Source organism: Tenrec ecaudatus, chromosome 4 (genome assembly GCF_050624435.1).
Source record: "Tenrec ecaudatus isolate mTenEca1 chromosome 4, mTenEca1.hap1, whole genome shotgun sequence".
NCBI lineage: Eukaryota > Metazoa > Chordata > Mammalia > Afrosoricida > Tenrecidae > Tenrec > Tenrec ecaudatus.
Window position 1 is genome coordinate 116,219,380 of NC_134533.1, and position 11,192 is coordinate 116,230,571.

General features: G+C 47.3%; 1 protein-coding gene across 1 annotated transcript in view; it reads left to right on the top strand.

Moving 5' to 3' along the window:
- Window positions 1-10,614, top strand: part of PAFAH1B2 (platelet activating factor acetylhydrolase 1b catalytic subunit 2) — a 30,749-nt gene extending 20,135 nt beyond the window's left edge. Inside the window, exons 4-6 of the mRNA XM_075546637.1 lie at window positions 822-938; window positions 2,198-2,320; window positions 7,428-10,614. Of these exons, the coding sequence (XP_075402752.1) occupies window positions 822-938; window positions 2,198-2,320; window positions 7,428-7,706 (519 nt within the window). The 3' untranslated portion in view covers window positions 7,707-10,614. The remainder of the gene's footprint in view (window positions 1-821; window positions 939-2,197; window positions 2,321-7,427) is intronic.
- Window positions 10,615-11,192: the final 578 nt, after the last annotated feature.

Here is an 11,192-nt window from a genome sequence, read left to right on the forward strand (position 1 = left end):
CCATCCATCCATCCATCCATCCATCGTGTCAAGCACTTTTGTACATTTGTTACCATCATCATTTTCAGAACATTTTCTACTTGAGCTCTTGGTATCAGCTTTTCCTTGCCCCACCCCCACCCCCCATGAACCCTTGGTAAATCTATAAATTATTATTATTTTTTCATGTCTTACACTGACCGGTGTCTCCTTTCACCCACTCTTCTGTTGCCCGTATCCCTGGGAGGGGGCTATATGTAGATATGTAGATAGGAGTTTTATTTTAGCAAGCAGTGTTTACCAGTAAACTCTTACTTATCTGACGTTTTATTTGTCCTTGTCATCATGATTTCTAAATGATCATTTGCATTTTCACTTTTTAAAAGTGTTTTTGTGATGAGCTTCTAAACTCTTGTATTTGTTTTGGTTAGGCATTCTTCCGAGGGAAATTTAACAAACAAAGATAGCTGTATTTCTTTGGGGCTCCCAGCACTCTATGCTTCTCCATCTCATGGTTCTCATTTACCCTGCTTCTTATAATGGGTGGATAACAAGAAATGAGAGTTTATTGAGGTGCCAGCTTACTTGCAATTGCTGGTCACTCCTAGAAGGATCAGGTCGACTTGTGACAGTTCGTAGATTGAGCCCTACTGCTTCACTGAGGACTGCTTTCGGCAATAGCCTCTTGAGAGCCCTTTCACCAGTGGAGTGGCCCACCCACTGCTGTGTTACTAGGCTAGAAGCAACTGTCAACTGTGAAGTCAAATGCTTCACCACATATTGGAGTGGGAGGGCTTGATGGCCCACTCTTGTGGCTTAAGTAAATCACGGTCTCTTTACAGATATGGCGAGAGCTCTTTTCCCCTCTTCATGCACTGAACTTCGGGATCGGAGGCGACACAACAAGACACGTTTTGTGGAGACTGAAGAATGGTGAACTGGAGAACATTAAACCTAAGGTGAAATGAAACTTGGTCATGACATATCATTAGTATTGACAATTTTCCAATTATCTAAGTGGACTGAAATTGGCAGTGAAGAACATTGCTCTTTTAGGGCACTGTTTCACTGTGGCTTGTTTGTCTTTGAAAGTAAATATTTGACGTTGTAGTGACTTAGGGCTCACAAGAATACATATTACCTAGCATTGTTTGGCTAGGTTGTGATTATAATTGTTGTAATTAGGTTTCTCAGTTGTTGGGGAGGGATTTGATGCTAATGAGGTGCTCCATTCTGGGGAATGCCTGCACTAAGGTGGCGGTGGGTGAGGGGAACTGCTCAGACTGGGCCTTGGGACCTGGGGCTTTATTTGTGAGTCTCTGACTGTATTAGCACATTGTTCACCAAGGCTCCCAAGTCTTTCTGAAGAAAAATTGAAGCAGAGGTGTGCATCTGTTCAGATCCACCCAGTTCTTTGTCACATTATAAAAGTCCAGAGCCTGGGCACTACATAAACAATGCTTTTTCAGCCCTAAACAAAAGAGAAAGACAAAACGGTGTCACTAATAAACACTGTTTGCTGAAAGCAGTGTCTTTTTGCTTTCCCAGGAGACTAGCTCGCCATGGCTTCTCTTTCAGGACAGAGTAGATATTGATTTTGTTGGGTTACCGGGTGCGATACATCTCTAAGTGTCTGCCACCTTTTACAATGACTTTTCTTTTTAATAGAAAAACTCTTTAAAAAACTAGAGCCAACTTCCTCACAATTATTTTTCTTTTAGTGCAACTGTGTATTTGTCACAATTTGTCCCTTGCCTGCTTCTCATGTTATTTTTCTGGAAGGTACTTCTTTGCACTGGGAAACTTAAGTCGTTACTTATGATGTGAGTTGCAAATATTTTCTACCAACTTGTTTCTATCTCATTTGGCTTTAGTTTGTTTTTTTAATGTGTAGAAGATTGTACATCTGTACAGTGAATACGTTACTATTTTCTGTAAAGGTATTGGATTTTGAGAAATTTGCTCCCAACTCCATGATGATAAAAGATAATCCTTTCCTGTTTCCTTGTAGGGCAGTCTTGCCACCTGAGAGTTTAGTTTATTTGGATTGTTTCCTGATCGATGATGGGAGGTATAAACCATCCTTTTTTAAGGTAGCGATCCAGTTGGAGTTCTCCTGTGCCACTTGGGTGCCCTCTGCCCTCCTTTGATACTGAAGTTTCATCTAAATATCACACATGCCTTGGCATTCATCTTCCCCTCATGTCCTCCCCCACAGGTCATTGTCGTCTGGGTAGGAACAAACAACCACGAAAACTCCGCAGAAGAAGTCGCCGGGGGCATCGAGGCCATCGTGCAGCTGATCAACACAAGGCAGCCACAGGCCAAGATCATCGTGTTGGTGTGTAGTCTTGGTGTGTGGGGTCCTTGCTACCTTTAGGTCACCTGAGGACTCTCCTTGGGAAGGCGGTCACCCAAGAATAGAGGGCATCGTTAGGTGGAAGCAGATGAAGTTCTCTCTATGCCGCCCCTTCTCTGCTGCCCCTCGGACTGGCCTCCTCTGCGTTCTTCAGACAACCTGTGATGTTCTCTTTTACCTACTTGTTCTTTCTTGGAAAGGTAGAAACTTTTATTTCCTTATTTTTAAGAAGGTTGCATCCAGACTTGTCGGAATCCGAGCCTCTTGTCATTAGGCCTGGTTTTGGGTTAATACATTCCTATATTGTTCTGCTTACTTTAGATAAGTTGAAGGCAGCAGAACTTCCCATCAGCAAAACTGGGCACATTAAAGTCTTACACCAATTAGAAAGTTGATACCTTGGGTAGAATGACAAGAGTTAAGCTTCTTCACTTGTGGCAAGCATCAAGGCTTCAGTGTCACAGAGGTGAACATCAGTGTATTGCGATAGAAAGGACGAGCTGTAGGGTCTCTTAGCTCCTCAGACTTGACACGTGTGAGTGAAACCTGACAGGAAATTCATCTTCAGTGTACTCAGTCCATTCGGTCGTCATTCATCCGGAAGTCATGTGTAGTAGGGCCTCAGGGTACAAAGAGGAACAAGACCCAGTTCCCCTGAAGGAGCTCACCGTGAAGTGGGTGGAAATAGCAATATCAATAGAGGAGATGTATTTTAATTAACTTATAAAGAATTACATTGGGTGTTAAGGAAAGGACATAAAAGTTAGGCATAGTAGTTGATATCCAAGTTGAGTTTCAAAGAGTTGCTGGTCTCTAGACAAATGGAAAATTGCAGGGACCAGAAACTTGTATGTCTGTGTGTTTACTGAGGAAGGGAGGGAGAGAAGATGCTGGGTGAACATTAGATCTATCATTACATCAAGTTTGCGGCTGAGGTGATGAGGGAAAGGCAGCTGGAGCCAAGTTATGTAGGAAATTTTATGCAGTATTAAGATGCTTCTGGATGCTGGGGAGCCAGGTCTTATTTTTTCTCTACTCTAGTATCATGTTTTGTTGATATGTATATATATATTTTTGTTTTTCCTTTTATTAAAAATCATTTTGTTGGGGCTCTTACAACCTACTATCATAACCCATCCATCCATCCATCCATCCATCGTGTCAAGCACACTTGTACATTTGATGTCCATTTGTATGCCCTGGCTTATTCCAGAGTGCTGACAAGTGGGTAAGAGCGCACCTCTGAAGTGAGTAGTTACTGAAGAAGCACTTGGGAGTGACTGCTATTGAATAATCCTCCATCAGTAATCCTTACTTCAACTAAGCCTTTAACTTTGTGGATACAGAAATGTTGAAAGTTAGCTAACTAGTCAACTCCCTGTACAGTGTGTGCATAAAGAAGTCATTGCGCATGACTTGATAAGGAGCCGAGGTGGGGCAGCGGGGGATGTGGCTGCTAAGTCAGAGGCAGGGGCCACATTCAGGGCTGCGACCTGGCATTCTGTGCCCGGAGAGGGACGCGATGACCTGGGAAACCCAGAATGTCTGCCCTCCCACAGGGTGACTGAGTAAAAGTGGATTCAGGGGCACCTAATGCAACATGACGATTAGGACTACGTTGGAGCAGGATTTCTCTTGTTTATTTTTGTTAGCAGTCTTTTAGAAATTGCTAAAAAACAGACGAAAGAGGGCAGAGACCTTGATGCTTTTAACAGAGAATGCTCTGAGCGCATGCGGCGTTGTTCTCACCCTGGAGCCGCACTGCTTTGTGCACAGCGCTCACCATTGGGCACAACGTGCACTCTAGTGGTTTCCCTGACAGTCCGAACTGTGTGTCAGCCTGTTGCTCACTGACTGGCCGTCGTGGCCGCCCATTCGCTGCCAGCGAGATTTCGGTAGGTCAGTGAAGGCAGCTCTCCTGGGGGGATTATTCAGCAGTTGTACAAACTAAGGTATAGGGTCAGCCTTGTCTTGGGGACCGTTTTGAAGAGGTTAACAAAGAGAAGGAGCAGAGGCATCAATGTTCACAGTTCTCCTTTGGAGCTATCCAACCAAACAATAATTTGATCGTATCGTCGAAGAATTTAAAGCTAGTGTGAACGTGTGGATACTCTGGGCACTGAAAAGGTCCCAAGCAGTTCAAGATGCTGGCCCTTGCTCTTGGCAAAGAAGAACACATTCTTGTTTTTGTAGTAGGAAGACAAGGATAGCTAGTTTACCTGAAGATTAGATCATTGACATCTGAGTTTGGACCATATCCCTGATTTTTACTGCTCGATAGAAGAGGGGGGGCCCCAAAATTCCAGAAATTTTCCCCCAAAAGCTGTGTATTTAAATTTTTCACAAAACAACCTCATCACCTTTGCAGTACTCTCCATTATACTTGATACATTTGTCCAATCTGCGATTCCATTCTTGGAAACATTTTTCAGGCTCATCTGTTTGGATGGTTGACAGCACCCCCCTTGTTTTTTCATCCTCTTTTATGTTGTCAAATCTCTGTCCTTGCCTGTCCCTCTGCACTTGCAGAAACAGAATGTCACAGGGAGCGAGGTCAGGTGAGTAAGGTGTGTGGAACAAGCTTGGAAGCATGCTGGCTTTTTGCCCCCAAACTAGCGCACTGAGATGGCTGCATGAGCAGGTGCATTGTGGGGGTGGCAAAACCAGTCCCCGTCTGGCACAAATCAGACCTTGTTCGTTGCACACTGTTACGCAGTCTTTTCAGAACCTCTACGTAGAAAGTCTGAACTGGGAGAACGAACAAAAGAACAAATGAGCATCATCTTGATCTTTGGTTTCACTTGACAAGCTCTTTTTGGGCAAGGTGACGTTGGCTTCTTCCACTGGTTGTGATTGATGTTTGCTTTCAGGGTCATTAAGAATCACACCAGGTTTGCCAGTAATGACCCTGGGTAGAACCCTGGGTTGCTTTGAGCTGTTCTTTAAAGCAGGTGTGTTTCCACTTGATGCTCTTTTTCCTGGTCAGTCGGAGCCTGAGGCACAGATTTTGCAGACCCTTCTCATTCCAAATCTTCCGTTAAAATTCACTCACCTGAGTGCCAAGATAGTCCAGATAACTTCCCCGTCTCATCACTGGTCCTTTGTTAGTCTTCGAGCACAAGCACATGAATCTTGTCAACGTTTTCATTCATTCGGGAGGTTGGTGGATGTCCAGAATGAGATTTGTCATCAATCGCTATTTCATTTTTTTTTAAACGAGAAAACCACTCATACACTTGAGTTTTTCCCCACAGCGCTGTCCTTGTCAGCTGTGCTCCACATCAGAGGAGTTATTGCTGCTCTCTGAAATTGGTCATCACAAAAAAGAGGGTCAGGCAAAAACTGCTTTTATGAAAAAATTCACTGTGACCAAAGAGAACCTTCCCAGGTGACACCACTAGGCGCACTAACTCAGAGCAAGTTGCTGGATGCTCACCTAGCAGAAGTGCACATTACGGAAGCTCTGCTCCGCCCAGCACAGTTCCAGGTTTTTTGGTATCCCTCGGGTGTCTGATTAAGATAGCATCTGTCCCAGCTCTTTTTTTCTCTTCGTATATCTTAGTGTAGGTTCTGTGTGGCATTAATCGATGGGTCTGTTCTTGAGCCTAGCGCCCCTGGTGGCAATGCAGGGTAAGCATTTGAACTCTTAGCTAGAAAGTCCGTGCTTCAGGCCTACTCGCAGCCACTCAGTAGGGGGGAAAGATGAAGCCATTTACTCCCATAGAGTGATAGTCTGGTGGGAATGCTCTGAAATTAATGTAACTAGTGGTTCTCAACCTGTGGGTCTTGACCCCATGAGGAGGGTGGGGTGTCGAACGACCCTTTCACCGGGGTCGCCTGATTCATAACAGTAACAAAATGACAGGGATGAAGTAGCAGTGAAAATAATTTTGTGGTTGGGGGTCACCACACGTGAGGAACTGTAATAAGGGTCTCGGCGTTAGGAAGGTGGAGAACCACTGAATGTAATGCTTGTAGTTCTTGATACGATTGAGCGATTGAGTTGGATGAAGGATCTGAGCCGGAATCAGGAACCGTCCCCACACAGCATGCTTGGGTGCTGGGTCTTTGAACAAAGTTCTTTGGGTGGTTGTGTGGAGAGGGAACCGAGGGAAGGGCAGTCGAGTAGTGATAAAGTCATAAGCTATTCTCTTCTTTTCACACACTGCTATCGAGTTGATTCCAACTCATAGTGACCTTACAGGACAGGGTCAACTGCCCTGGTGGGTGTCCAAGACTGTAACTCTTTATGGGAATAGAAAGCCTCATCTTTCTCCCAAGCAGTGACAGGTGGTTTTGAATTGCTGACCTTGTGATTAGCAGCTCTACACGTGATCCTACTGTACCACCAGGGCTCCTCCTCTCAAGCAATGGCTGTGCATAAAGCAAACATGAGCTGCTATTGCTTCAGTCCCAGCCCCAGTAGCCTGATGTGGTGCAGAGGAGAACTGGCCTCCAGAAAGTGTCCAGGCTGTGGCCTCTGAGAGCAGACCAACCGGCCTTTCTTCCAAGGTAGCTTTAGGTGGGTTGGAACCATCAGCATTTTGGTTGGTAGTGAGGGAGTCAGCCCCTGTGTTTCCGTGCACGTAATAGGCATGGGCAAAGGGAGTGGACTGAAGGAAAGAAGTAGCTAGGGAACGTACCTATGGAGTGTGCGATTAGGCAGGCTCGGTCACTCGGAAGTTGGAATGACTGGTTGCGACAGAGAACGTAGAAGGGACCTAAGTTAGGGGGAAGAGAGTAATGTGCTCTTGCACCTGTGACTTTGGCGGTGCCTCGAGAACGTTCAGATTTGGTTCTCTGACAGTTTGGGGCCCGTCCTGAAGCTCTTGGAAGAGATGTGGGCGAAAGCCGTCAGGTGGGAAGAGCAGTGCGCCTAGAACAAGCCCTGGAGCAGTCCCGCGGTTAGAGACAGGAGGAGGTCACGGAACAGAGCCCTTTATTGCGACCAGTCTAGTCCAGTGTAGGAGAAATCAAAGGAGTGCAAGGTTCCAAACGGAGCACCAGTTGTAGGATTAACTGAAAGCACAAACTGCTACAAAGCGAGAACCAAGTGAACCTTCCATTTATGTTCTCTCTTCTGCCCCAGGGTTTGTTACCTCGAGGTGAGAAGCCCAACCCTTTGAGGCAAAAGAATGCCAAGGTGAACCAGCTTCTCAAGGCTTCCCTGCCCAAGCTGGCCAACGTCCAGCTCCTGGATACAGACGGAGGCTTTGTGCACTCGGACGGTGCCATCTCCTGCCACGACATGTTCGATTTTCTGCATCTCACAGGAGGGGGCTATGCAAAGATCTGCAAGCCTCTCCATGAACTGATTATGCAGCTGTTGGAGGAGACCCCCGAGGAGAAGCAGACCACCATTGCCTGACTGCCTCTCCAGTGTTCCGAGCAGCACTGCAGAGCCTTCTCTTTCTGACGGCACTTTGCATTGCAGAGTGTCCCTGGATGTCCTTTCTCGGTGTGGAGGGAGGAGGATTTAAACTGACCCTGTACATAGAAGGTTTGAAAAAGATTAGCCAAGGAAGATTGTTCACATTCATGTTAAACTGGAAGGGGACTTTTAGTTGTTGGTGTGACGCAGTCATGAATTACCACTTTTTCCTAGGACAGCATCAGCCTACATCCCAAACGTCTTTTCCGGCCTCTCTGTGGGTTATGTTATGTATAATAATCAGAATCACACCCACTTGGATTCCCGCCGCCGCCCCGCCCCCCGCCTCAGTTAAGGTTGAGTTTGTTAGTTTGAGCCTTTTGTCCTTACTCTGCCTCCTCCATCTGTGTTCCGCAGGCTTCCCTAAGGTGTCCATCAAATGGAACACGATGGCCGTTCACGTAGGGGAGATGCTTGTCAAATTGCTCTGCTCTTAACCTTCCTTCTGCTTAGCAGTGAAACACAGGTTTTACCCCCCCCCGGGGGGGGGCCCTTTGGAGGGGGTTATTTTTATGCTGCTGAATATCATGTCTACAACAGACCCATGCATGCAGCCTGCCCCCTCTCTCCTCTCTCCTTTTGTGGTCCTCGTTGGCGTTCGAGGCTTTCACCAACTTTCGACCTCAGCGCTCTGTCGGCAGTGTGAGCCCCGCTGGTTACTCTGCTGGTGGCATTCTGGTATGTCATGCTTCCTCGTGTGGTGGTCTGTGCTGTGGCATCTGCGTCGTACTGTCCATGTCTGGAGTTCAGGGGGCTGGGGCCTTGGTTGGTTTTTCCTTTATTCTGTAACAGTTTCCCTGATTTTGTAGGGGCAGTGGGAGAGAGACTCAGAATCCTGGTTCTTATTCCCTATGCCAGCATTGTTGCAAGTTTTTACAGGTGTGAATTTTATTTTTGTAATGGCTTAGTTTTAAAATGTAGCAATAAATTTTTTTAAACCATTTTCCCTTCAAGGAACCAAATGAAAGATTTCCTCGGAACAGATGTACCTTTCTCTTGTCATCTCAGTCACAAAGGACTAGGTTCGCTTAACTGTTGCGGTTTTCATGACTGTATCCCCGCTATCTGAGAATGTCTCTTATAAGACCGCTCTTGATCACCTGAATAGCTTGCTTGAGCTACATGAACTGCCGCTGAAAGAAATCCTGGGGCCCTAGATGGTTTCTTGTTAAATACACCCATGGAGTAGGTACAAGCTGGATCTACAAAGTGCTGTTTTTGGCTGGGCCGGGTGGGTATTGGCGGATCTCCTTCAAGTGTGCCCTCAGTGACTGGGCTGGCTTCCTGCTCAAAGTCAGCAGTTGAGGCCTGGACTGGCCGTTCGCCTGGCGCGCCAGAGACCCGGCGTTTCTGGGCTGGGGGCGGCGGCAGTAGCCTAGGCTGAGCTGCACAGGACTAGGAACCATGCTCGCTTTTCTTGTTGATGTCTCGCTCTAGGGTTTTTTTTAATTTTCTGTCTTGTCCTTTTTCTGAATGTATCATGTCTTCAGTAACAAGCCATGGGGTGTACTAAACTTGTTTACTATGTCCAAATTATCTTTTTGTTTCCGGTAGCCCCAGGATTCTTAAGTTTTCAAGGCAGTGTGGGTTTGTGTGTGTGTTTTGTTTCGCTCCCCCTTAGCTGAGGCATAGCTTGTAGACTTTTGTGTGTGGAAAGGCACTTCGCCGTCTGCATGGGTTCCTGTTTTGAGAGGGTGGGACACAGTACAGTCCGGAGAAGCCCCTGTACGTGACTGGTGCCGCATGCCTGTGTAGCTTCACCGTTGGCACGCATCACCTGTCCTTTGTACATTGACTGTCAGTTTCTCTTCCTGTGCAGAAACCTCAGATGCTACCCCCCAGTGTACCTACGGGGCCATTCCGCCAATTGTCCTTGCGCCTCTAGCCCTATAAGTGAAATTCCGCCCCATCGCTACTATGCAGACAGTCTACTGTCCTCTCTGTCCAGATTTCTCTGTATTGCTTTAAGCACACCCTCCTCTGACAGCACCAGAACTGAATGCTTAATGGTTAAACTCCCCCACCACCACCACACACACCTTTTCCCCCCTTAATTTTCAAAGTGCACTCCTAGGTTCCGTGTCCTCGTTGTCACTGTGGCCTGCGGGGCCAGCTTTACAGGCAGCTGGGATCGCTGCTTCCCTTCCTCTCCTGGCACGTGTGAGCTCATCTACCCGCTCCATTAGATGGCTGCTAGCGAGGAACCCGAGGGGGGGTGTGGTCACAGCTGGGAGGTGGCACACTGGAGATGTATTGCCTAGGGGACCATCGCCACTGCCAGTCTTGGTGCTCTGGCTGCCTCTGGGGGCTTCTGGACTCCAGAGGGCGCCTGCCCAAGCCCGAGTCTGCCGGAGACCTTAACCCAATAAAACACACCTTGAGTTGCTCCTGCTCTGCTCTTAAGAATTCTGCCTCTTTTTGTTACATAAACAAAACCTCCGCTTTCTCTTTGTTCGTTATTTTTTAACCTCATCACTGTTTACAGTTGTGTGCTAAAGCCTGAACTATCCGTGTCTGTGCCGTGGTGTGTGAGCATTGCCAATTTTATATTTATTGCCGTTGAAGAAGAAACTGAAAGTATGAAAATGAGGAGCGTGTCCAGACTCCCAAATCTGTGCAGGTGCATGTGGGAGAAAGGCGTTGGGGCCTCTTGAAGTGAAGCCTTCTGGAGAGGGGCAGGGCCCTGGGTTTCTCCTTGGGGTCCTGGCGTGGGGATCAGTGCTGCTAGCTGACTGTACCTCCTCCCCGGAAGTTTGTAATTCTGCTTTGGCGACGTTTCATTGACTAGTAGAACTCATTCTGTTTTAGTGCATATTTCAATATAAATGTAAACATTTCACTCCAACCTGCTGCTGATGTCCTCTCTTTAATTCTCGCGGAACCACGGTTAGGAGTCCGGCGCGGAAGGCAGGCATTCAGGCATGCCCTTCTCTGGCTGCTGCCCTGCTGGCCTGCGTGTGCCGAACTGGCTCTCACCACTCAGCCTTTGGGAGGGGTGATTCCATGCCAAGTTTTCAGTGGGGAGCGGGGGGTGATGCACAGGGGTGGGGCAGGGCAGGTAGGGATCAGGGATCTGCCCATCCTAAGCAGAAATACTGGAAATGGTCGAATGTTTTAGGTTGGTCTAAAAACGGATTTAACTCTGCAGTCATTTTACTAAATCTTAGGGTTCCTCTCCCCGCACCGCAGCACTCTTGAGAATTCATTCACTCAGAAAGTGTCCCAGCACCGCTGCTTGTCATCGTCACATGAACAGTTGTGATTGGTGCTGCCCGATGAAGTCCAACGTGGCCGTCCATCGTCCTCGCACCGACTGGAACAGCCAGTCCCGCGCCATCCTCCCAGTCAGTCCTTGCCACAAAGGGCAGCCACTGTGACAGCACATCTTGTGGAGGGTGTGTTACAGAAACAAATCCACAGAAA